This window comes from Malaya genurostris, chromosome 2 (assembly GCF_030247185.1).
Source record: "Malaya genurostris strain Urasoe2022 chromosome 2, Malgen_1.1, whole genome shotgun sequence".
Classification (NCBI taxonomy): domain Eukaryota; kingdom Metazoa; phylum Arthropoda; class Insecta; order Diptera; family Culicidae; genus Malaya; species Malaya genurostris.
This window is the reverse complement of record NC_080571.1, coordinates 171,791,113-171,819,107: the sequence shown is the minus strand read 5'-3', so window position 1 is coordinate 171,819,107 and position 27,995 is coordinate 171,791,113. Positions and strand designations below refer to the sequence as shown.

Below are 27,995 nucleotides of genomic sequence, written 5' to 3'. Positions count from 1 at the left end.
CACAGATGCTTCCAAAATAACCTGCGGTGCAGTTCTAGCCCAAAAGCACGATAACATTGATTTGCCGATAGCGTACGCAAGTAGATCGTTTACCAAAGGCGAATCAAATAAGTCGACTATTGAACAGGAACTGACAGCAATCCATTGGGCCATCACACACTTTAGACCTTATTTCTATGAAAGAAAGTTTCTTGATACAAAGAGTGATATTAGAGTGACTAAAAAATTAATCAGCCTTTTTTAAGGCTAGCTGTTCAAAGAACTATTCTTCGAACTAATCAGTCTTTATCAAGACTTTTCCAAACGAGGAGTCTAATCGAAGACTAATTTAGCCTAGTTAATTTAATTTAAAATTTCATTCGTTTCAAAAATGCCTGCGTCCAACCGGAAAGGCAACAAGCCTAAGGCTAAAAATAACTCAATACGGAATAAATCACAATCCGTTATTCAACAACTTTCTTATAACATTCACGATCTTATAGAATCTGAATGTAAAAATAAAAGACAACGGACGGATTTCCCTTCCGTTGATTCTATGCCGTCTAACAATATTTACGAGATTCTTCCTGAATCCGATTGTAGCGACATAGAAGAAAATTCTTCAAAAATTCCCAAAATGGACGCTTGTCGTTCTCGGAAGAAACATCAATCTATGCCACCAGTGACGGTGATGATTTCCGACTTCAAAGCATTCCGAACTGAGCTTTCTACTTTTCTCCCGGAAGTAAAAGTCTCATTTCAAATCGGACGAAGAGGAGAATGTCGAGTCTTGGTTGATGGATTGGAAGATTACGAACGTCTTGTTCGATATTTGGCCGAGAAACTTCATAAATTTCATTCATATGATATAAAATCAGACAGACCCTTCAAGGCTGTCTTGAAAGGCTTATCAAATGATCAAAGTACTGATGAAATTAAAAATGAACTAAAAGATTTGAACATTTGACAACACTGTTTTGATTGTTGTACTGTTTTAGACTGCGCGCTCGATTTCGTTTATTTTCTAAGGGAAAACGTGCAATATCCAGTTGAAAAAGTTTTCAAATCAATATTATACTTTTATCGTGCTACTGCGAAGTGTAATCTTACCGAATTGTCATTTTGCGGAACGAATTCTCGGTGATCAGTATATCGCATCCCACGAGACCTGTTACTTGCTCGCCACCATTGTTTAGCTTTTGTGCTTTTTAAACAATGTCAAAAAACAATAAGTGCGACTTTGACTGCTGTTTTGGTTCTTCTGGCTCACGCAGTCAGAAAATCTGCTGTGAATTCTGTGCTAAATGGTTTCATTACAAGTGCGTGAATCTTAGTAATTCAGCAGTTAAAGCTCTTCGCGACTGGCCTGGAGTATGTTGGCTCTGCAGTCATTGCCGTGTAGTGGATAATCGTTCATCATCATGTACTGAACAAATCGATCTGATTTTGCAACGCACTACCTCAACGCTTAAACTCGTCGGCTCAGTCATGGATACTCTGCAATGGTTCTGTAAAGTATATTCTTTATCTTTCTCTCGACCGACCTGCTCGCAGTTCCCAAACAATGATAGCGCTGGTCCCTTCAAGGACCGTATTGATGAACTGCACTTCGACATGAGCAACATATTCGACTCAATAATTGATGCAACCAATAAACGCCCTCGAACTAGCAGCATTAGTAGAACATCTCTAACGCAACCTAATAAAATACCGAAAGTCGACGTTCCTGTAACCAGTGCACCCACAACGCATACTATAGTTCTTGTCATTTTAGGCGAAACCAGCTCTAATTACTTCTCTGTTGCCACTCCAGCTACTAGTGATACTTTGGTTGAACAGCGGCAAAATCATCTCTCAATTGCAATGCCAGCTCTTGTCGAAACAACATTTACTGCACCTACTGCTGAACCAAACATAAATCTGTATATTCACCGTATAATAACCTGTATATTCACCCCGACCGCCACGACCGCCACCACTACAATTACATTTACTTCTTCCGCTGCCTCCACCACCGTCACCGCCGGAGCTGACACATCCTTACCATCAATTTCGCATCAAATTCCTGTCTTGTCTTCTGACCAAGAACAGCCGATCTACAATCCACATTATCATCAACAACTCGCTGTTCCATTCATCAACTCGACCGAAAATGCTTCAATGCCACCACCTATTGCTGCGACAAACTCACTGCTGTTGCCTAATATTGCTGCCAGCCCTGCTGATTCATATATACCGGCAATATCTATCGTCGCTGCCAACACCGCCAATTCAGCACACTATCTTGCAAGCAGTTCTAATTCGATCAACCGCACCTTGTCTGCCCAGCCCATGCAGACTATCAGTGAGTCACCCTTTTGCATCGTGTAGCAGTAACCAAAGCATGCCTGATGTTGATATGCGCATCACCAATGCTACTGAATCAGCAAGAACGTCACCCGCATCCGTTCACATCAACAATAAGCAATCCGGAATATCGGTAATATCAAATGTGCCTTTTACAGGTGCTAATCCACTTTTAGACATGCCTGCCAATACACGTTTAACATCTACCAATACAATAATTCCACATAGACACAATAGTAGTTACATTAGTAATCAAACTACAAACCAGATAGCTAAGCTCCAAGTGACTCCTCCTGTTCAAAAATCATTTGACGCAGGTAACTGGTATTATATTAGAAGATTTTTGCCAAGTGAATCTGTAGAAAACATTTCCAACTATATACAAGCTAGACTCAACTGAAACACTGATTTGATCAAGTGTTCTTTCAAAGTGTTTCTTTTTTCTTTTCCGTTATCTTTCGTCTCGTTCAAAATATGCGTTCCAATTAACTTCGAAACAACTCTGAATTCTGGCCCAACGGTGTGACAATAGCTCCTTTTTTAGAGCACAATCTCAGACAGCTGCCAAACAGATTATATTCACCCCGTCTCCTACCTCGTCGAATGCTAGACAATCAATCCAATCGCCCGTATATAGTCCGTCAGTCTCAGCCTCGCCCCCCCGTGCGAAACCCGTCTATTCCACTCTGTTCCCGATATCCCACTTCAAGGATGATCCAGACCACTCTAGTTTAGCAATCTATTATCAGAACGTCGGGGCAATTAACACTTGCCTGAATGTTTATCATCTTGCCTGTTCTGATGAAGCCTATGATCTGAAAGCTGGCTAAACAGTAACACTCTTTCGAGTCAAATTTTCGGGAATTCCTATTTAGTCTATAGACAGGACCGTTGCGACTCGAATAGCACCAAAAAAATTGGTGGTGGAGTACTCATTGCTTGTCGATCAAAATATAAATCACGTCTCATCTCTCTATCGAATTGTGCTAGCGTAGAACAGATTTGGATTGCTCTCGCTCTTAATCATTATACTCTTTACATTTGTGTGCTTTATTTTCCGCCTGATCGTGTTAATGACATAGAATTGATTGAACAGCATTTGAGCTCATTATCGCAAATCAAAGATCGAATGGATTTTAACGACAAAGTTAAGATGTTGGGCGATTATAATTTTCCTGGTTTAAGATGGATCCGTGGTTCATCTAACTATCTGTACCCAGACACTGCTTGCTCATCCAAAACACCATCTTCCGTGATGCTTCTTGATGCATAATATATTGCGGGCTTATTTCAATTAAATGAGTGCCACAACACAAACAATCGCATGCTTGATCTCTGCTTCGCTAGCCAGGAGCTTTCAAGCATTTGTACGATTTCACTTGCCCCTTCTGCGCTTGTAAGAAGTTGTCAACATCACCCTCCTCTTCATCTGTCCTTAGTTGAAGTGTCGCCTATCGTTTTTAACAGTATGTCAGATGAGACCTTTTATGAAATGGAGACTATGAAGCAATGAATAGATTTCTTATTGAACTGGGCTGGAAATTTTTACTTTGCAATAAGGACTGTAATTCTGCTGTCACAATTAGGTTTGAGTAACGTATTAAAACACACAAGAATTAAAACACACAAGAATTCTCCTTTATTTCGATATGTCTTAAGCTTCTCTCTCTTAGATTTATTCTGGTTGGGGAAGTTAGACTTTGCGTTTCACTTTCGGTTGGTTCCAAATTAATCACCAATGAGGTTTCAGTATCGCATAGTGTGTATAGTAGCCATTATGGATTAAGTAAACGCGAGAGGGTATTTACGTGTATAGTGGTCAAAGCGTGCGCGTGAGTGTGTGGTAAGGAAAGAGAGGGCGAGAGCGCGTCTAACGAACGGGTTGCTCGTGAGTTACCTGAGTTCTAAAGATTGTTTTCGCTGTTCTTGTTTATGGTTCCATATAATAAGTCATGCGTCGCGATTTGAATGTAGGTCTCGTGTTTGTAAGCATACGTTGTTGGTATCAAATATCTGCTTCGTATGTGTTATGAAGCTTTGGTCGTTTCATGACCTCGTTTCGTAGTCGATGTCATAATATCGTTGAATTTAGTTGCTGATTTGAGTTTACCTTTATGTTTATAGGAAATGTATGTCGTTTGAAAATATCTGGTTCTTTCTAAAGCTTTTTGGGAAATGTACGGTTCTTTCTTGAGTCTTTGAAAAGTGTCTTTGGGAATGAATTCTTGAAGCGTTTCTTGGGAAAGTATGTATAGATGAAAGTTTAAGATATTCATATCACACCATCCCTCTTTGAAAGAATGATGTAACGAAGTGAAATAATTCGGTTGTAGATTTTGTTTCTGTGAACTCGGTCTAACTCCCTAACATTTTTAATGGATATTACATAATTATCTTATAATAACAATAAGTGTTGGTGTGTATTGTGTGTCTTCTGTTTACAATCTAATGTAAGTGTAATTTTGATTGGAATTTTAAAAGTGTACTGAATTTGATATGATTTGACATTGTTGTTAAGTTTAGATTAATCTGTTTTTGTGTACAATAATGGATTGGTTGGTTCTCGGGTTTTTGATTTTACAATTTGGGCTTAAAATTTCTTCTACAATGAAAGGTCCATCATAAAATGAATCTAATTTTCGTCTATTCTCTATTTTGAGGAAAACTGTTTCGTTAATGTCTAAGTGAATAGGGTTGATATCGTTTTCTGATGTAATAACTTTTTTTTCTTCACTTGTAATGAGGTTTTTTTTGGCAATTTCGTTTGATTTTTGTAATTTAAATTTAAGTTCTCTACTATATTGCTCAAAATTATAGATTGGTTCTGTTCCTTGTTCATAGATTTCTTGTGGTAATTTCGCTTTCTTTCCAAATATTAGTTCGTATGGTGTTATTCCGTGTTCTGAATGTGGTGTTGAATTGTAGTTAGATGCATAAAATTTCAACCATTCATCCCAGTCAGACTGATGCTCATTTACGAACGATCTCAGGTATTCGCTTAAACACCTGTGATTTCTTTCTAGCGAACCTATAGTCTGAGGATGATAAGCTGTACTGAATTTTTGTTCAATTTGTAGTATTTTGCAAATTTGTTCGAAAACTTCATTTTTGTATTCCGTTCCTTGGTCAGAACGTAAAATTGAAAATTTTCGTAAATTAGTAATAAATCATAGATTAATGCTTTTGCAATAACATTTGCTTCTTTTGTTGGTACGGGGATCAATACGACATATTTGGTAAGGTCGCATTGAATAGTTACTGCGTATCTATTGTTATTGTTGCTTTTTGGTAATGGTCCTATAGTATCGATGGATATAATTTCGAATGGTTCTGAAGGGGTTGTTGTAACTACTTGTTTTTCTTTTGTGTGTTTCAATACTTTGTTTCGTTTACATAGTTCACAGGCCTGGATGAACTCTGCAATCGACTGTTTCATATTGTTCCATTTGTACAGTTCACGTAACTGTAAATAAAGTCTATGTTGACCAGTATGACCTCCGGTCGGGGTATAATGAAAATTATGTAATATTTTTTGGATTTCTATTTGATTTTGGTGGGTTAAAGATTATGATTTGAATCGAATGCACTTGTGCGTTCGCAATCATTTTGAGATTTTCCATACTTATCATTTTGAATATATTGTCTTTCATACTGAGCGCTATTTTATTTTGATTCATATTTTGCAATAAATTTTCTAATTTTTGAAATGCTAACTCTAAAGTTTGGTTTCCTTTTAACATGCATTGATGAACTTGTTCAACAATTTTCTCATTTTTCTTTATCATGAATCTTAATTCGGTTTTATTTGTATCTGTTTCAAGTTTCAATAATTTGTTTGTTTCCGAAGGATTGTTTGTCATGTACATTGAGAGTTGATCAGGTTCTCTTGATGCACAGATATTTTGTTGACTCGTTTTATTTTGTAAATTTCGAGTTATAGACCTCGTGTTTACTCTTAAGATATTTAATTGTTTCAATTCGTCTGATGTTGTAACTATTCTTGACAACGCATCAGGTCCAACATTTGATTTTCCTGGTATAAATTATATTTAAATATTAAAATCATATTCTTCTAAATCAAGACGTATTCTTGTTAATTTAGAGGTGGGATTTTTCATTCCGAACAGATGTACTAATGGTCTATGATCTGTTATAACTGTAAATTTTCTTCCATACAAGTACGGTTTGAAGTAATTAATGGCCCAATGGATAGCCGTAGACTCCTTTAGGATTATGGGTTTATTTTTTTCTCCTGGCGTAAAAGTTTTGCTGGCAAAAGCAACTGGTAGATGTCCGTTTTGCGATTGCTGTGACAGAACTGCTCCACATCCGATGTCTGAAGCGTCTGTCGTTAAAATAAAATCTTTGGAAAAATCTGGATATTGTAGTATGGTAGGAGATAATAAACTGTTTCTCAGTGTTTCAAATGCATTTTTGCATTTATCTGTCCAAATGAATTTCGAATTTTTCTTCAATAATTGGTTAAGTGGATATGCTATTGTTGCAAAATTTGGAACAAACTCCCTATAGTAATTACAAAATGCGACAAATCTTCTAACTTCGTCGGTATTTGTAGGTATTGGATAGTTTAGGATAGCATTGAATTTTGAATCATCAGGTAACATACCTTGGTCTGTTATTTTATGTCCAAGATAGGTTACTTCTGTGCAAAAAAATTTACATTTCTGTGGATTGAGTTTCAAATTGTAATGTCTCAATCGTTCAAATATTTTAGCTAAATTCGTTATGTGATGGTTTACTGAACATCCCATAACTACTATATCGTCTATATATAGGGTGATTTTTTAAGAGCTTGAGAACTTTTTTAAACAATAAAACGCATAAAATTTGCAAAATCTCATCGGTTCTTTATTTTAAACGTTAGATTGGTACATGACATTTACTTTTTGAAGATAATTTCATTTAAATGTTGACCGCGGCTGCGTCTTAGGTGGTCCATTCGGAAAGTCCAATTTTGGGCAACTTTTTCGAGCATTTCGGCCGGAATAGCCCGAATTTTTTCGGAAATGTTGTCTTCCAAAGCTGGAATAGTTACTGGCTTATTTCTGTAGACTTTAGACTTGACGTAGCCCCACAAAAAATAGTCTAAAGGCGTCAAATCGCATGATCTTGGTGGCCAACTTACCGGTCCATTTCTTGAGATGAATTGTTCTCCGAAGTTTTCCCTCAAAATGGCCATAGAATCGCGAGCTGTGTGGCATGTAGCGCCATCTTGTTGAAACCACATGTCAACCAACTTCAGTTCTTCCATTTTTGGCAACAAAAAGTTTGTTAGCATCGAACGATAGCGATCGCCATTCACTGTAACGTTGCGTCCAACAGCATCTTTGAAAAAATACGGTCCAATGATTCCACCAGCGTACAAACCACACCAAACAGTGCATTTTTCGGGATGCATGGGCAGTTCTTGAACGGCTTCTGGTTGCTCTTCACTCCAAATGCGGCAATTTTGCTTATTTACGTAGCCATTCAACCAGAAATGAGCCTCATCGCTGAACAAAATTTGTCGATAAAAAAGCGGACTTTCCGAATGGACCACCTAAGACGCAGCCGCGGTCAACATTTAAATGAAATTATCTTCAAAAAGTAAATGTCATGTACCAATCTAACGTTTAAAATAAAGAACCGATGAGATTTTGCAAATTTTATGCGTTTTATTGTTTAAAAAAGTTCTCAAGCTCTTAAAAAATCACCCTGTATATAAATGCTAATTCAGGTGTCAAATCTGCCATTGCAATAGTCATCATTCTTTGAAAACTATTTGGGCTAATGTTTAGTCCAAACGGTAATCGTGTAAATTGATAATGACAATTCCTAGTTGAAAATGCTGTAAATTTTCTAGATTCTTCGTCAAGAGGTATTTGATGAAAACCTGACATAAGATCCAAGGTTGTAAAATATTTAGCCCTTCCGAGTTGATCCAAAATATCTGTTGCTGTGTGGACAACTCATAGTTTGTTCATTGTAGGTTTTGAGGAATATGTGTCATCGATGGGGCATGTGTCATCGATTCAGCCATATGATATACTCGCCTATTATTCTGGTAAGAGTTCGGTTGTTGGTAACCATACCGTGTTTGGTTTTTTGGGTTTTGATGTCTATATCGTGATTGATTGAAAGGAACTTGATGTCCTCCTCTAGGGAAGTTATTTGAGTTTTGATACTTGTACGACCTGTAAGTTTGATTTTGCTGAACATAGTGTGGTCTGTCACTATTTTGCCGTTGGTTGAATTGTTGGGGGTGTCTACTATTACCTCTGTAGTTATTAAAGTTTGATCGATTAGCCTGATTTTGTCTATCGTTTTGTGGTTTGTTTTTGTTATACTGCAGCATTGCCACAGTTTGTTCGGTACTAGAATTATCGTTTTCTATTACGATGTTTAATGCTTCTGATAGGTTGTCAAATTTTCCTATCTTCAATAGCATTTTGGTTTCTTGATTATTTGAAGTGGCAATTAATGATTGGATTGCCGCTTTTTTCGCTAATTTCGAAGCTACCACGGCTGGTACTTCCTCTCTGATATAAGCCTGTTTGAGCTTATCAGCTAGTTGGTCAATTTCTTTCGTGTAAGTTGCCATTTCTCGACCTCTTTTTGGTTTAGAGTTTTTCAAATTCGCCATTGCTAATTCCGAACTACCTTTGTCTGTACAGTTTGCGGAAATTTTACTTTTTATTTCTAAATATGTAGCTGGAGTTTTGGTAAACAAATCTCTAGCTTTTCCAGTCAATTTCGTGAGGATTAATTGAATTGCAGCAGCTGTTTGTGCTACTGGCACTATGGTTTCTATTAGTGATAGAGCATCGTTGAAGGACTTAACGCCTGTTGCATTACCATCATAAGTGGGAATCAACGACGCTAATTCTGATGCTGTTTTTATATCTAGTGCCATTTTTGATTTAATTGAATTTAACCACACTAATATTTTGGCTATAATTTTCAATCTAAAATTTCTTTTTGCTAGATTAATGTCACTGTTTGTTCTTAATGGTGAGTCTTCTTCATGCGGCTTCAAATCTTTTCCGCTAACGGTAATATCATTCACCTCAGCCTCACTGTCGTACTTTTCTTCGATAACGCAAGTGTTATCTAGTATGTAAATGCTTTTGGCATATACTAGTTTGAGTGCTGAGTATGTTTCAACCTCTTCATTCCATAGACTAGACTTTATTCTAGATTCAAGAGTCTTTAATGTTCTTCTATATTCTGCGAAGGATTCCTGCAGTTGTATTCTTTTTGTTTCTATATTATTTAGTGATCTAGGTCTATATTGACTTTTTACTAAATTTTTATTTTCCTTCTTTAAATAAGACTCGATTTCACGGAGTCTATCCATTTAAATTTGTAATTGAACTCATTCATTATAATACCAATGTGTATATTTTTTTGAAATTGTAAATAATATTTTATTTTATACTAGATATATCTGTTTTTGGTTTTTGAGTTTTTATAAAATCAAAAAATTTGCCTGCTATCACCCACACTTCTGGTGGTATAGGATCTTCCATTATAAAAATTTTAAATAGTACAATTATATAGTAAAGGTATTCAATATTTCGTGACAGTAGCGTTGGTGTACTTATCGTCTTCTTCTGGTGTTCCAGCGGGATGTCTTCCAGTTGATTGTTCCACGAAAGTTTCGTCGTTTTCATCTAGTTGCCATAAACGAAGAACACATTCTTGTTTAATCAGTTTATATTTTTCGTGCGGGTGCTTTATTTTGCTCCTCGCTTCATACACTGTTCCCTTTTGGGTGTTTTCTCTCATTACACAGTCATAATTTTTCACACTTTTTCTCTTACTGCACAGTAATAGTTTTTCACAGTTTTTTTTCCACAGTAATTGTTTTTCTATAGTTTTTCTCTCACCGTATAGTAAAAGTTTTTCTTTACTTGATCATTGAACCGTGATCGTGGCTAATGAAACAGCTTGTTTTATTTCGCGCTGGGTGCGCATTCGTTCATAAGTGATTATTAATTTATACGCGAAGTATAGTGTCAATGCGACGACACCAGCTACGCACAGGTATGCGATCAGATTTAGGGATGTTGCAGATGTTTCTGCTGTCTTCGCATGGTTTTGAGACACCGCGTTCACTACGTTAAGTACGTGCTCATGGGTAACTGTGTTGTCTTTACTCTGGTTTGTGCCCATTTTATTCTTCTCTTTTTTTTTTTTTTTTTTGTTGGGCTGTCTCACAATTTTTCTTCCCAAAGTTCGAACAATTGTTTTAGTTCATTTATTATCCACCTCCGTGGAGTATGTCGTCGGGCTTCACGGCACACACGTTCTAATACTGCTTCATAAGTTTGTTTCCTAAAGTTTTCGGAGTTTAATTAGCTCACTTTTACACCTCTTAACTTATTATCACTTGGAAGGTTTCGCACAGTACTTTTCTAACTATGATTATATTCTTAACTTCGCTTTTTTTTCACTAAGTTCATTTCTAAGCTGATAGGCTTTTCTGATCTCCGCGATGCAAGCTCGGAAAGTCCGGTCGCCATAACGTATTAAAACACACAAGAATTAAAACACACAAGAATTCTCCTTTATTTCGATATGTCTTAACTTATATAGCTTCTCTCTCTTAGATTTATTCTGGTAGGGAAGTTAGACTTTGCGTTTCACTTTCGGTTGGTTCCAAATTAATCACCAATGAAGTTTCAGTATCGCATAGTGTGTATAGTAGCCATTATGGATTAAGTAAACGCGAGAGGGTATTTACGTGTATAGTGGTCAAAGCGTGCGCGTGAGTGTGTGGTAAGGAAAGAGAGGGCGAGAGCGCGTCTAACGAACGGGTTGCTCGTGAGTTACCTGAGTTCTAAAGATTGTTTTCGCTGTTCTTGTTTATGGTTCCATATAATAAGTCATGCGTCGCGATTTGAATGTAGGTCTCGTGTTTGTAAGCATACGTTGTTGGTATCAAATATCTGCTTCGTATGTGTTATGAAGCTTTGGTCGTTTCATGACCTCGTTTCGTAGTCGATGTCATAATATCGTTGAATTTAGTTGCTGATTTGAGTTTACCTTTATGTTTATAGGAAATGTATGTCGTTTGAAAATATCTGGTTCTTTCTAAAGCCTTTTGGGAAATGTACGGTTCTTTCTTGAGTCTTTGGAAAGTGTCTTTGGGAATGAATTCTTGAAGCGTTTCTTGGGAAAGTATGTATAGATGAAAGTTTAAGATGTTCATATCACATGAGATCGTCTCTTACGCAATAAATAAGTTCATTCCCAAGAAGGTATGTCGTGCATCAACGAATCCACCTTGGTCCAACTCTACATTAAAATACTACAAGTCAACCAAAAGATCAGCACTCAGGAAATTCTCAAAACGCCCCTCCGTTCAACTTAGGAACTATTATTTGTACTACAACACTCGGTACAAACGTTTGAACAAAGCGCTATACCATGCACATCTACGCCGAATTCAAAATAATCTGAAAATTAAACCGAAAAACTTTTGGAACCATGTCAATACTCAACGGAAAGAAACTGGGTTGCCAAACCAGATGTCATTTGATGGAATAGAAGCTACCACTACTTTTGGCATTTGTGAACTATTTCGCAAACACTTCAGCAGTGTCTTTTCCGCAGAAATTTTGAGTAGCCATCAGGTTCTTGAAGCAACAAGCAACGTACCTATACGTCCTTCTATTGGTTCACATCCTATTATAACTACCACAATCATAAAATCCGCATGTGCTTAATTAAAATCATCATATAGTGCCGGACCTGATGGTATAGCTTCCCTAGTGCTAAAAAAATGCTCCGAGAGCCTTCCCGTACCATTATCAATAATGTTCAATACCTCTCTAATAATGTTCAATACCTCTCTACGTAAATCATTTATCTTTCCTGTGTTCAAAAAAGGCGACAAGCGACAAATATCCAACTACAGAGGAATAGCTGCGCTGTGTGAAGTTTCTAAGTTATTCGAAATAATCGTACTCGACTTCATCACTTATAACTGCTCTAACTACATTTCTTCAACTCAGCACGGTTTTATGCCTAAACGATCTACATCTTCAAATCTTGTGTCTTACATCCAGTCATTACAAGCGCGACCACAGGTCGACGCTATATACACGGATTTCTCAGCTGCTTTTGACAAAATAAATCATCAAATAACCGTTGCTAAATTAGCAAGGCTTGGATTCAATGACGCACTTTTGGCCTGGTTTCAGTCTTACCTAACAAATCGCGACATGGTAGTAAAAATTGGTACCTGTATTACCACGCCTTTCCAAGTGAGCTCCGGTGTACCTCAAGGCAGTCATCTCGGACCCTTCATATTTCTACTTTATTTAAACGATCTAAACTTATCGCTGAAGTGCCTAAAACTATCATTCGCCGACGATTTTAAACTGTTCCAGCTCATCAGAGATTCTGAAGACACTGTATTCTTGCAGAAAGAGTTGGATAATTTTACTGTGTGGTGTGACGTGAATAGGATGGTATTGAACGCAACCAAATGCGTCGTTATCTCATTCTCTCGTACACGCTCAACAATTATATCCAACTATACTATCGCTCAAACATTAAGCGGGAATCCGTAGTCAAAGACCTAGGCGTTCTCTTGGATTGTAAACTAAGTTGCAAGGAACACATGGAATACATTATCTCAAAAGCTTCTAAAAGGCTTAGATTCGTATTCCGCACTAAGCACTTCACTGATATATACTGTTTAAAAGCGCTGTATTTCACTTTGGTCCGATCTACTCTCGAGTACGCTGCCGTTGTTTGGGCACCGTACTATCAAAACGGCATCCAGCGTATTGAATCTATCCAACGCAACTTCGTTCGCTTTGCACTTCGTCGTCTTCCTTGGAACGACCCTCATAACCTTCCCAGCTACCAGGACCGTTGTAAGCTAATTGATCTTGACTTGCTATCCGTTTGCCGTGATGTCTCGAAAGCAGTCTTTGTTTCTGATTTAATATTATCACGAATTGATTGTCCCGATCTGTTACAAAAATTGAATTTCAACATCCATCAACGCAGTCTTCGATACCAGCCATTTCTCAGGTTACCTCGTGCTAGAACAAATTATGCATATAACGAACCTTTCCTCAGCATGTGTCGCCTTTTAAATAGCTGTTCTGATGTTTTCGATTTCCACTTGTCGCGTACTACTGCAAAAAACGTTTCCGAAATACTCTCTCTAGTTAGCTTTAATTCTGTCTACGATCTCAGAGACAGGCACAGTTAGAGTTTTCATGTTACTTTATTTATTTATTTATTTATTTTTTTAATTTGTTATGTTGAGATAAAGACTAGTGATAGTTGTATTTTTAAGCCAAAAAAAGTATCTGTTGGAAGTATGTATCTGTTGGAAGAGGTTTAAAGAACCTCAGCTCCAGCGGCTCCAAACAAATAAACAAATAAACAAAATAAACAAAAGAATTGCTTGGATTTGCGCCTTCCCAAGTAATACTTATGAAAAAAGAGCGAATGGTACTTCTAAACCACGCTCTGGAATTTCTCATGAACTTTACTTAGTACACTTCAATCGAAGTGATGTAAACAATTTGAAAACTTTAGAAAAAGTACATTTCATTTCCCACATTAAAATTCATTGGGACATTATAAACGACATAATCGTATTGCAAATTTAACGCAATGTCGTCGTTGCCAAGGCTTCGGCCATGGAACCAAAAATTGTCATATGGATATACGGTGTTTGAATTGTGATAAATCGCATTCGAAAGACGTTTGTCCAATTAATGAAACCACTGATAAATTTTCATGTTCAAATTGCAATGGAAATCATAGATCCAATTATTCGAAATGTCCTGTCAGGGAAAAAATTTTAAACGCTCGTTCGTTTAGACAACAAGTCGAATCTACGACCTTATATTTTCAGAACATACCTGAAAATAAAAAAAAAACGTTACAAATGCCACGCCTAATTTTTCTAAGGCACTTATTTCTTCTAATTTAAAACAAAAAACAGGTACGCCTGCCAATTCGTTTTCTAACGAAAACAATTTATTGACAGGTAGATCAACCTCGTCATCATCTTCTTCTAATGTCACTTATGCTATTATAACAGGTAGAAATCTACCACTTAATTCTTCTAATGTAATGTAATATGAGCATGTAACACTAAATCTCCTCACACATTTCAGACCATGTAAAATATTCAAGATTAAATCTTTCCCACACTTCAGACCACACGCACTTGACAAATTTCCATAAAACACGTACTCGACAAATTTCCACTCGACACCATGTCATGAAACCCAGAAACCCACTTGAAATATAAACTTCACCTACATAAGGCGATTAAATTGTCAGCACTTACTTCGACTCAACGAAAACACCGCGTTCATACGACAACAATAAATAAGGAAACATCAGCATCAAATATCACCCAAAACAAAACAGTTATGTCATTTCCCGTTTCTCCACGTTCCACACCTCTCTCAAACAAGTGCCATACGGCATGACCTAGAATAACAGTAACCCAGGAAAACACACTGACTCGAACCGACACTCACGAGAGTTAAACCTGACTACTCTCAACCTCCCCTTTCTGTATCACACTCACACACTTGTCTAGAAACATTACTCACTCTCTCCTACTCAAATACAATACAATGACCGAGACATGGCATTGGTTAAATCAGATTTACGCTGCGCGTTCTAACTCCTCCCCCCGGATTTTTAGCAATCCATACTGTAAAATGCAATTAGCTAAGTTAGGAGAGGATAAAATATAAATAAGTGATTTTTTAATAAAAGAGGATGATTATTCGTTTAAAACTCGAACATACAAAGTTATTATTAAATGGCGACCGAGTGTTTTTCCGACCAGCGATTCCGTGGTGTGCAGGTGATAGAATTTCTTCACGATTCTCGGGAACTGAACTTGTGAAACAATTCGGTTTCAGTTAAAGTGCTATTGACTGTTTTATACGTGCATGTGATAAGGCGAAAACAATCGAAGGAATAAACTCTAACGAAACAATGATCAGGATCAAAATTCGGAACAGTGTAAAAGTGCCTATTTTTCTCCAAGGAAGTTACTACTTCTTCAAAGAAATTGACTTATGAAATAGTTGCATACCTGTAAAAAGTGTTCCTGGCATTCCACAGTGGTGGCAACAAGTTCCAATTATTGGTGATTTGGTGAAGTGTGCAATTTGGCTTTCCGTAGACAAATTTCCAAACGAAAGCTTAGGACCCAGAACCTGGTCCCAGTTAGCCATTCAAAAGTGAAGGAAATCAAAACCGAACGAAATGTGCGCGTGTTAAACAAAACTGTGCATCTACCGAACGAAATGTGCGCGTAATAAACAAAACTGTGCAACTACCGAACAAAATGTGCGCGTATTAAACAAAACTGTGCATCTACCGAACGAAATGTGCGCGTAATAAACAAAATTGTGAATCTACCGAACGAAATGTGCGCGTGTTAAACAAAATTGTGCAACTACCGAACGAAATGTGCGCGTATTAAACAAAAGTGTGCATCTACCGAACGAAAGGTGCGCGTAATAAACAAAGTTGAGCATCTACCGAACGAAATGTGCGCCGTAACAAATAACGTTGTGCATCTACCAAACGAAGTGTGCGCTTAATAAACAAAGTTGAGCATCTACCGAACTTGGAAGTTGGAATCTACCTAGCTAAACTGGATGCGGACAGCAACCGAGAGATGGAAAATTTGCAGTCAACAAATCAAAGGTACTTAGCTTAAGTAAGATTAGGGACCCCTAGAAAAAATTTAATAGAACAAATAACACAAATATTAAAATAAAGTTTAAGATGGGTTGGTTTTCGTCAGACGAAACCATCAACAATACATTAGTCCCACAACAGAGAGAAACCGAAGGCATCGCGCTTTGTGCTCTGGTTATAATAATAGTTGGTTATCTGTTATTAAAAGGAATATTGGAATTACATAAACAATTCACAAAAAAAATAGAAACCAAGGCCGCACGACAGGTACAATTGGCCAACGTTTAAATTACTTACACAAAACAAATTTTTTTAGACGACAATGGAAAATTTTTATAACGACAAATGGCCTTTACCGGTCAAAGAGAAATTAAATGAAATTGAAATTCGTACTGAAATAAAACGCAAACAAGCGATTCCCGACAAACACAAATGTGGTTACGCATGTATATTCATGTCTAGAAAACTACATACCATATCTTATAAATGTGAAAGGAACGATTTTTTCTTAAAAAAAAAAATTTGTTATAAAATATGTATTAAATTTTTTTATATAAATGTTATATATATATATCCAAGCGAAAATAAAATGGAAAATTATAAGGAGCTAGAAAAACTCCACATTTACGTAAAGAAGTCTATCAACACGAAACTATCAGAAAAATTACTCGAAGAAAAATTGAATCGAGGCCAAGAATTAAAAATAGACCTTGAAAATTTATTTATAAAGGAACAAGAAATTATCAACGACAAGACTTTCCCCAACTTAGTAAAAAATACGAGACTGTGGACAGACGAAATTTGCGAAATAATAAAATTTAAACTCACATGCATTAGAGCAACCAAAACCGACGCGATGACGCAAACAACAACAACACCGTTTGACTTACGTCAGGCGACGGCTCTTATCCAACCTTACGACGGTTCCCCCGAGAACCTAGATACATTTATTGACTCAGCTAGATTGCTGAATGAGTTAGTTTCGCCAGACCACATGGCCATGGCAATAAAATTTTTAAAAACCAGACTGTCAGGAAAAGCCAGACAAGGTATCCCTGAAACTGTCGATACAATAAATAACTTAATAGAAATAATCAAAGATAGATGTAAAGGCAACCTCACTCCAGAACTAATAATATCAAAAATCAACAATCTTAAACAAAAGAACTCAATTAACAATTTCTGCGAGGAAATCGACATCCTTTGTGGAAAATTAGAAAATACATATATAGATCAAAAAATTCCGCTATCAGTAGCAAAAAGCTTGAGCACTAAGATTGGGGTAGAAACTATGATAAAAGGTTGCTCCAACAACGAATTAAAAATAATACTTAGAGCTGGAACCTTCAGCACTCTACAAGAAGCTATACAAAAGGCACAAGAGTGTGAAGTTAACGAAAACACACACTCCCAAATTTTGAACACAAGACTTGCTAATCAACAGCACAAAAATAACTATTTAAGAGGAGGTATGTCGTACGGACCTCCCAGAAGACATTTCAACATCCATAATCAATATGTACCACATCAACCTAACGATTATAAAAGTAGTAATAATAACAATTATAATAACCGTTATAACCAATATTTTAAAAACTATAACCCACATTTTAACAATAACCAAACTTTCGATAGAAACAGTAACCCTAGATTTCAAGGTAGATACCAGAGAAGGAACTAGCAAAACCAAAATATCCACCAAAGGTATGGAAATCCTAAAATGTACATAGCTAATGCGGAACAACCAATCGATGTTGAATCGCCTAATTACCCAAATAATAATCACCCAATACACAATTACAAAGGTATAGAAATGCATAATACAACGCCAAATTACGACACACAATATCAAACTTATCAACCACAAAATATTAACCAATACCCAACGAACCAAAATTTTTAAGAAAGACCTTGTATACCATGAATATACACGCCGCTAATTTTATCAAAGTAGGTATAAGAATGACAAATTCAAAATGCACATTTATTATAGATTCAGGTGCAGATATATCAGTATTTAAAGCAAACAAAATATCTCCACAACAACCAATCAATATAAATAATAAAATTAAACTTACCGGAATTACCGATGGCGAGATAGAAACCATCGCATCAACAGAAACAGAATTAATATTTAACAACGAAATTTCTATTAAACATAAATTCCACCTAGTAAGCCCAAATTTTCCTATTTCTACAGACGGCATCTTAGGTAGAGATTTCCTCTCGGCTAATAAATGCCTAATAGATTATGAATGTTGGATATTAAACTTTACAATTAATAATATTCCAATAGCAATACCGATTCAAGATACAATCGATAAAAACTACATTATACCAGGAAGATGCGAAGTTATCAGAATAATGCAAAATTTAAATATCAGTGAGGACATGGTACTACACTCACAGGAAATTAAACAAGGGTTATTTTGCGTAAGCGCAATTATTTCACCACAAAACCAATTCGTAAAATTTATGAACACTACTGACAAACCTATAAATGTCAGCCAATCAGAATTCAAGCCAATTTTAGAACCCCTAAGTAAGTACACAATTTTGAAAAACAACATGTACAAAAATAACACTAGAAAAAACAAAGTCCTAACTGAACTCGATTTAAACAATGTACCCATATACGCTAAAAACAGCCTGGAAAAATTAATTTCAAATTATTCTGATATATTTTGCATACCAGACGAACCAGTTTCGTCAAACAATTTTTATTCACAAAATATTGAACTGAGCGATAGAGTCCCAGTTTACATTCCAAACTACAAAACTATTCACTCACAAAGCAACGAAATTGCAACACAAGTAAACAAAATGTTGAGAGATGATATTATCGAACCATCCATATCACCATATAACAATCCAATTTTACTAGTCCCGAAAAAATCAGAAAACAATAATGCAAAATGGAGATTGGTAGTTGATTTCCGGCAACTTAACAAAAAAATATTAACCGATAAATTCCCACTGCCAAGAATTGATGCTATCTTAGATCAGCTTGGTAGAGCAAAATATTTTACAACTCTGGAATGTTGTTTAATGTCAGGATTCCATCAAATACCCTTAGAAGTAAACTCTAGGAAATTTACAGCATTTTCGACCCAATCCGGTGACTTTCAATTTAAAAGATTGCCGTTTGGTTTAAATATCAGTCCAAACAGTTTTCAACGAATGATGACAATCGCAATGTCAGGATTAACACCTGAGCTTGCTTTTATAGTAGTTGGATGCTCAATTCAACATCACCTTCAGAATTTAGAAAATGTTTTTGAACGCATTAGGAAGTACAACCTTAAATTAAACCTCAATAAGTGTAAATTTTTTAATACAGAAGTAACATATTTAGGTCACAAAATTACAGACAAAGGAATACTACCGGATAGTAATAAATACGAAGCAATAAAAAATTAGCCTACGCCAGCAAGTAGCGACGACGTGCGAAGATTCGTTGCCTTTTGCAACTATTACCGAAAATTCGTCCCAAATTTCGCAACCATAGCCTACCCATTAAATCAGCTACTAAAGAAAAACCAGAAATTTTCATGGACATTAGAATGCCAGCATGCTTTTGTAACCTTAAAATCCTTCTTAATGTCACCAAAACTTCTACAATACCCAGATTTTAATGAACAATTTATTTTAACCACAGACGCTTCAGACGTTGGATGTGGTGCAGTTTTATCACAAATAATTAATGGCAATGACTTACCAATAGCATTTGCCAGCAAAAGCTTTACACCCGGAGAAAAAAATAAATTAGTAATTTTGAAAGAATTGACAGCAATACACTGGTCAATTAATTACTTTAAGTCCTACCTATATGGACGCAAATTTACTATACGAACGGATCACAGACCGTTAGTATTTCTATTTAATATGAAAAACCCAACCTCCAAATTAACTAGAATGAGGTTAGATTTAGAGGAATTTGAATTTAATATAGAATATATTCAAGGTAAAAGTAACGTTGCAGCCGATGCGTTATCACGCATAATAATTTCTCCCGATGAATTAAAGGCAAATAGTATTTTGATGGTTAATACAAGGTCAATGTCAAGAAAACAAGAACTAATAAAAAAGATAAAAGAACAAGATAAACTAAATAATACCAAAAATACTAATTATAAGAATAATTTAAGTAATAATCCTTGCATCAACAGTGAACCTGATCAACTCTCTGTTTATTCAACGGAAACTCCTAGCGAAGTAAGAAACTTATTGGAAATGAGGTGTTTTTTCGAAAACAACCACATTATAATTGATACTTATCAAGGAATACAAAAACAAAAACCGATGCATCGTGTAATTACAGAAATAAGAGATATCAGACAAACACTCGTGTTTGCAATCTCCAAATATGAAGAAGAAATGAGAAAATTAAAAGTTAGCAGAGTAGCAATCTCTTGCAATGATAAAATATTTGAAATGATACCTATGGAAATGTTTAAAGGTCTCGTCCTAAAAACAATTAAAACATAAACCACCGAAGTTTATTAGTAAACCTCAGGAAATACAAACAATATTAAAGAATCACCATGAATTACCAACAGGAGGACACATCGGACAAAACAGATTGTACCTCAAATTAGGAGAAATATACACATGGAAATTTATGAAAAGTTCAATTGCTAATTTCATCAAGGCCTGTGAAATTTGCAAAAAGAACAAAATTATTAAACATACTAAAGAAAAATTACAAATTACTAATACACCTAACAAACCATTTGAAGTAGTGGCAATCGATACTGTTGGACCATTACCCAAAACAATGCACAATAATAGATACGCTGTAAGCATACAGTGTGAACTAACCAAATACGTTGTATATATACCTATTCCAACCAAAGAAGCTAACGTCGTAGCTAAAGCGTTAGTAGAAAATTTCATTTTAACTTACGGTAAATTTCTTGAGTTAAAAACCGACAGAGGAACCGAATATAACAACGAGGTTCTAGAACAAATTTGCAATTGTTAAAAATTAAACAAACCTTTTCGACAGCTTATCATCCTCAGACAATTGGTTCTTTGGAAAGAAATCACAGATGCCTCAACGAGTTTCTGCGATCTTTTATCAACGAACATCAATCTGACTGGGACGATTGGTTACAATACTATGCATTTTCATATAACACAACACCACACTCAGATCATGGGTATACACCCTACGAACTAGATTTCGGCGTAAAAGCCAGACTACCACAAGAAATTTATCCAGACAAAATTGAACCGATATATAATTTCGACATGTACAATAAAGAATTACAATACCGACTACACAAATCACACGAAATAGCAAACAAACATTTAATATACCAAAATAAATTCAGAAAATCAACAACAGATCACCTATGCAATCCGATAGAAATACAATTGAACGACATACTGTATCTACAAAACGAAAATAGACGCAAACTAGATCCATTTCATATTGGTCCATTTAAAGTTACACAACTTCAAGATTCAAATTGTGAAATACAAATATTACAGTCAAAAGAAAAAACCATTGTTCACAAAAATAGACTCATCAAAGCATAAAATACAAAATTGTAACATCAAACTTTTAGAATTAAGATTCAGATACCGAGCTTAACACCACGTTAAACAAAAAAAAGGGAGAGAAAAATCAAAAAATAATTGCCGTGGGCGTAAGTGAAGCTTCTTTGAGAAAAACTGTAAAATTCGGTTATTTTAGCTATAAGAAAACTCTGTAATATACATGAAAATTGTTAGGGAGTTTGAACGCAACGGTAAACTAATCCCATAAAGCAATACAGAATGATTTCCCTTCGTTACATCATTCTTCCAAAAGGGGGATGATGTAATATGCGCATGTAACACTAAATCTCCTCACACATTTCAGACCATGTAAAATATTCAAGATTAAATCTTTCCCACACTTCAGACCACACGCACTTGACAAATTTCCATAAAACACGTACTCGACAAATTTCCACTCGACACCATGTCATGAAACCCAGAAACCCACTTGAAATATAAACTTCACCTATATAAGGCGATTAAATTGTCAGCACTTACTTCGACTCAACGAAAACACCGCGTTCATACGACAACAATAAATAAGGAAACATCAGCATCAAATATCACCCAAAACAAAACAATTATGTCATGCTTCAGTGTTTATGTCACACAGTCAGCATTAATTTTCCAAACTAGTGCTTGACATTTGCGTTGCCTATTTGTAATCAGTGATGCTAATCTAAAAAACGTGATTAATCCACCCAGCAGTGAGATGATACCTTTTTTTATCAATCCGCATGTGTTTTTTTGCATGGATATTCTTAGGTGTTTTAGTTCTCATGACATTATTTTAATTATCGTCGCTTCAAACGGCAAATTGAGATTTTAATCACTCATTACCCTGTAATTTCGAATCTGCAAATCGAATCGAATTTCAATCTTAACGTGTGACATTCGATTGAACATTCCATGAGATGTCGAAGTAAGTTCCACTTTAAAGTTTTTCGTCATTATTTATGGTACTTCCAGAGCTGGTATTCAGGAAGTAGCATAACCCAAAATGATTCGAATAGCCTTAAATCAATACGCCAAACAATTTACATCTTCTATATCGGTATGAATTTTAAAAATTTTTAAAATCATCTGTAATTCCAGAATCGGATAAAATTCACCAATTTTGTATGGGACCTTAAGTCCGGATTTGTATTTTGTATGGGACCTGAAATTATGTTTTTGAAGTTCAATTTGGCGAAAATGATCGAGAAATTTTGAGAAAATAATTGAGCTTTGAGGAACTGGAACCGGAATTCTTAAAATCGGTGTAGCCGAAATCAGTTAAATTCACCTAAGGAGTGAGAAATTGTAGTGCGAATTAAAATTTGGTGGTACATTCGGAATCCAAAAACGAATACCGCTTAAAATGAAATAAATTTATTTGGTGATCGACTATACAAATCTGCCAACCCGATAAACCTGATTAATTTATGTGAAATGGACATTTTTATACTAATCACCCTGTATCTCCTAAACGGATCTGACTAATTTCTATAGGATTTTAAGACCTCTCATTTGAATCATAGATGATTCTTAGATTTCATTTGAATCTTAGATCGGTTCAGCCATCTACGAGAAAAATGAGTTGCATTATTTTAATTTCGTTTCACATGTCATCCTGTGGTTCCGAAATCAGAAGTCGGATCCAAATTTGGAAGTATACTAGTTTTCATATGAATCTGAGTTTGTAGAAAACGGTTTAGCCATCTCCGAAAAAATTGAGTGAAATTATTTGTCACACACGCATTTGCTGATCTCGACGAACTGAGTCGTATGGTATATGGAAGTTATGTTCTTCCAGCATTTATTGCTGTAAGTAGTAGTCAATATAATTGTGGAATTACTTTCAACTCCAAAATGCTGATATCATCTGGTTTATGAATGCCTTATTCGAACGATTATGTTGCCAAAAACGAACCGTGCTAAAATCGGTCCAAGGCAAATTGTCATGAAAAAGGATGCTGTATACAGTCTTTTGGACACTTAGAAACAATTGTATGTCACAGTATAAAAATCGTGTTTTCCGTTGCTCCCAAGCATTTCTTTGCATACAGTGCTCAAAACTTCTACTGCTGGAATAAGGCGAAAAGTCGTTTACACAAAAATATTGATATCTCCGTTAAAAATGGACGGATTTTAACAAACTATGACTTGTTGGATAGCTTGGAAAATTTTGACATAAAACTCCGTATAATTCAAAAAGTAAACATCCTATCTCAAAACCATTCAAAATTTTGATGCCAAAAGGCTTAGAATTGCATGAAACGTCGAGATTTGGTGTCATCTCGAAAAATTTTTTTTTGAAAAAGTCGACTTTTTGGGACTTAGAAAAAATATGAAGAATAAGTAGGTAAATAAGTAAGAAAGTTGTTTTTTTTTTCAAAAAAAAAAAATTTTTTAGATGGCACTAAATTTCGATGTTTCATGCAGTTTTAAGAGTTTCGGCATCAAAAAAAAATTTCGATTTTGGAAATTTCATGTACTCCCCCCTATGGTTCTTTTTCAAGATCGAAAATTGTCAAACCTTTACCACCGGGCAGCACCCCTTAAGCATGTCCGATTTAGGTCAAATTTTGCATGAAGGCTTTTTTCGAGGTGCTTAAACTTTTGAGCACTAGAACTTAACGAAAATAGAGGTGATCCCAAAATTTTGGAACCCTTATATATAGAGCAGTAAAAATCAACGTGTTTTGTCGGTTACGTCACTTATACCATCATATATCTGGAACCAAAAGTCACAACCATTTGATCTTCGAACTTGATAAATGGGCCGACAGTAGCTTTCAAACGAGCCCAAGTCGGTTCAGCCATCTCTGAGAAAATTGAGCGCGTTCAAATACAACGCTTTTTGTCGGTTACGTCACTTATACAATCATATCTCCGAAACCAAAAGTCACAGCCATTTGATCTTCGAACTTGATCAATGGTCCGACAGTAGCTTTCAAACGGGCCCAAGTCGGTTCAGCCATCTCTGAGAAAATTGAGCGCGTTCAAATACAACGCTTTTTGTCGGTTACGTCACTTATACAATCATATCTCCGAAACCAAAAGTCACAGCCATTTGATTTTCGAACTTGATCAATGACCCGACAGTAGCTTTCAAACGAGCCCTAGTTTGTTCAAATCGGTTTAGCCATCTCTGAGAAAATCGAGCGCGTTCAAATATCTTCGAAAAGTACACACATACATAAACACACACACAGACATTTTCCGATCCCGACGAACTGAGTCGAATGGTATATAACACTATGGGTCTCCGAGGCTCCGTTCCAAAGTCGTTTTTTCCAGCAATTCTAATACCTTTATATAGAGAAAAACAAAAAGGTTTACAAAGAAGAATTAAAATTTTCCGTAGAACAAAAGAAACGCCCCTTTCGCTCTTTCCTCCCGCCGCCGCTCGGACGGACAGCGTATGCACATACCTACATACACACATATATACATACATACATACATACACACAGACATTTGCTCACTTCGTCGAGTTGAGTCGAATGGTATATGATATTCAGCCCTCCGAGCCTCGGTTTCAAAGTCGGATTTCATGGTGATTGTGGAGATCTGCTGTCTCTGTTCGTTCGATAAACTCAAGGTATAATATAAAAATAGGTGAATTCGCTTGGAGTTTTTGTATTGGTATTACAGTAGTAAAAGCCGAAGCATAGATATTGTATCCGATGTTATCACAATTCGTTGATTGAAAATATAAATAACAAGGCGACATGGAAATTTACTTACATATCATTTGAAAACGATTTATCCCAAAACTTCAAAGTTCTCGAACAATAAGAATACACATTATATGCGAACGAGCCGTGTTCTACCCATAGTTGAGAATTGCTTTCGTTTACTTTTAAGCATTGATCAAAGCATTTCATTGCATGACTTGATAGGCGAAGGAAATCTTGCGGGCTGAAACGAAGATAATTATTATTGTTATTATTATTATTATTAGTATAATGAACACTATTTAAATATTAATAAATAATATATATAGATATATTCAATTACTAATCATTATCAAAAATGCGAAACGAGGATATTTCAGTTTAATGATATTTTTCACTATTTAAATGAGATATTTATTGCGTTTTTTCTATTCTATTATTAGTGTGTAAACGAACACTTGACCCGAAGAAATGGTACGAAAACACACATACGTCTGAGCATATGTTTTTGCGACTTCTCTGTTAGTATTGGCTGCTAGATGCATCATATATGCGACACAGCTTACGATTGAACGTTGAACGCATAGTACGATTGTGGCTTCCCATTTCATCACAACACGGCCAACAAATAGTTGGACTTTAGTCTTTTTTACAAAATGTTGGATGTGGTGGCATTGTCGGTCTATTGTATTTGAGAAGAAGTCGATGGGTCATTGTGTATTGAATGGCGAACATGGTAACTTGTGCGTCTTTAGTGCTGAGTCGAATTGTGATAAATTTTGTGTGAAATAGGTGCCTTTTTGGGAATTTTTTTAAACTAAGTAAGTGACTAATTGTGCTCTAAACAGATAAGTGGAAAATATTTTGTAAATACTTCTATTTTGTACTGTAAATTGTGTCAATAAACGCCGTGCGGCGATCGCTCAAACAAAGTGGCGTCGTACCGTAGTATATAGAATGCATTGTCTATTGTTTTGCATTTCCTAAATAGAACGAAAAGTAACAGAAAACGTAAGACTCGCTCGATTATTATGAGGCACTTTTTGAAGGGTAAATTGGATCCAATTTTATGTGTTAATTAGTAATTTCAAAAATGGTAAAGATGGTCCGATTATCGTTGAGTGTGCAGCAAGAGAGGATATTCAATCAGTGAAATAAAACATTGAAAGCAATTTAGGTACTGAATACAATGCTGTTATGCTCAATCGGGAACCAAAACTAAAAATACTGGGGATAAGTGATCGACATTTCTCTGATGTATTTATTGACCTGCTGAAAAGTCAGAATCAGGAAATTTCGATTGAAGATGTAAAAGTTGTTGCTGACTTTGAGAATCCACGCTTCAAATATAACAAATATAGTGTTATACTTGAGGTTGATAAGAATACTTATTCCAGCTGCCATAGCAAGGTTTGCGTCGGCTGGGATAGGTGTTCGGTTTTCGAGTCGTTCAACGTATTGCGCTGTTTCAAGTGTGGTGAGTTTGGCCACAAGAGCACCGAATGTTCCAACAATGAAAATTGTTCCAAATGCAATGCAGCTCATAGAACATCTGAATGTACTTCAACTGATTTTAAATGCGTTAATTGTTTAAAAATGAACACGGAACGTAAAATGAATTTAGACACTAACCATCCAGCAAGCAGTGTCCTGCATATCTGAGATTGCTTGAAACGAAAAAGAAAAACATTATGTCAATGGAATAGCAACTAATGGATGAGAGGCGCTCAGAAATTTTATATCTGAACCAGGGCTGGCAAAATCACGATCAAAAAATCATCAAATCACGATCACTACTGATCATGAATCACTTGTGATCTTTCCTTTAAAGATCACTACTGATCTGATCTTTTTACGATCAGTTGATCAGTCATCTCCAAATCACATCTAGGACGATCGGCAATGATCTTCCGTTACACAAAATCACTGCTGATTTTGAAACACAGCTGATCTAGATTTTTGTAAGATCAATCATTGGATGATTTGATCTGTTTTGAGCAATGTGACAAAAATCAAACGTGATCGTGATCAGACATGAATGCAAATTGATTTACTTTTTAAATCGTTGATGTTGTGTTTCATCTGGTGAGGGGTGCGAAAATTGATGACAATAGAAAATTATGCATCCAACAAAAGATTAGCGGTACGTAATAGGGCGTGTCAATGGGACTTCAAAATCAATAAATTTTGATGTTTCGAATGCGTGGAGGTGTTCAAATCGGAGAAAATTTTCTATTTTGTAGCTTTTGGGAATCTAATGATGGGTGAAAGAGCGTGTCAATGGGGTTTGAAAATCAATAAGTTTTGACGTTTCGAATGCGTGGAGGTGTTCAAATCGGAGAAAATTTTCTGTTTTGTCGCTTTTGGGAATCTAATGATGGGTGAAAGAGCGTGTCAATGGGGTTTGAAAATCAATAAGCTTTGATGTTTCGAATGCGTGGAGGTGTTCAAATCGGAGAAAATTTTCTGTTTTGTCGCTTTTGGGAATCTAATGATGGGTGAAAGAGCGTGTCAATGGGGCTTCAAAATCAATAAGTTTTGATGTTTCGAATGCGTGGAGGTGTTCAAATCGGAGAAAATTTTCTGTTTTGTCGCTTTTGGGAATCTAATGATGGGTGAAAGAGCGTGTCAATGGGGCTTCAAAATCAATAAGTTTTGATGTTTCGAATGCGTGGAGGTGTTCAAATCGGAGAAAATTTTCTGTTTTGTCGCTTTTGGGAATCTAATGATGGGTGAAAGAGCGTGTCAATGGGG

General features: G+C 35.9%; 1 protein-coding gene across 11 annotated transcripts in view; it reads right to left on the bottom strand.

The window, feature by feature from the left end:
• The window catches only part of LOC131427388 (calcineurin-binding protein cabin-1-like), a 1,620,795-nt gene that overhangs the window by 875,426 nt on the left and 717,374 nt on the right, over positions 1-27,995 (bottom strand). For 10 of the 11 annotated variants that reach the window (XR_009229264.1, XR_009229263.1, XM_058590537.1 and 7 more), the window contains one exon: positions 25,314-25,485. Coding sequence is in view for 9 of the 11 variants with exons in the window: in XM_058590537.1 (XP_058446520.1) it covers positions 25,314-25,485 (172 nt within the window). In the remaining 2 variants the exon portion in view is untranslated. Of the gene's footprint in view, positions 1-25,311; positions 25,486-27,995 lie in introns of all 11 variants that reach the window. The other variant, XM_058590536.1, reaches the window with a different exon arrangement.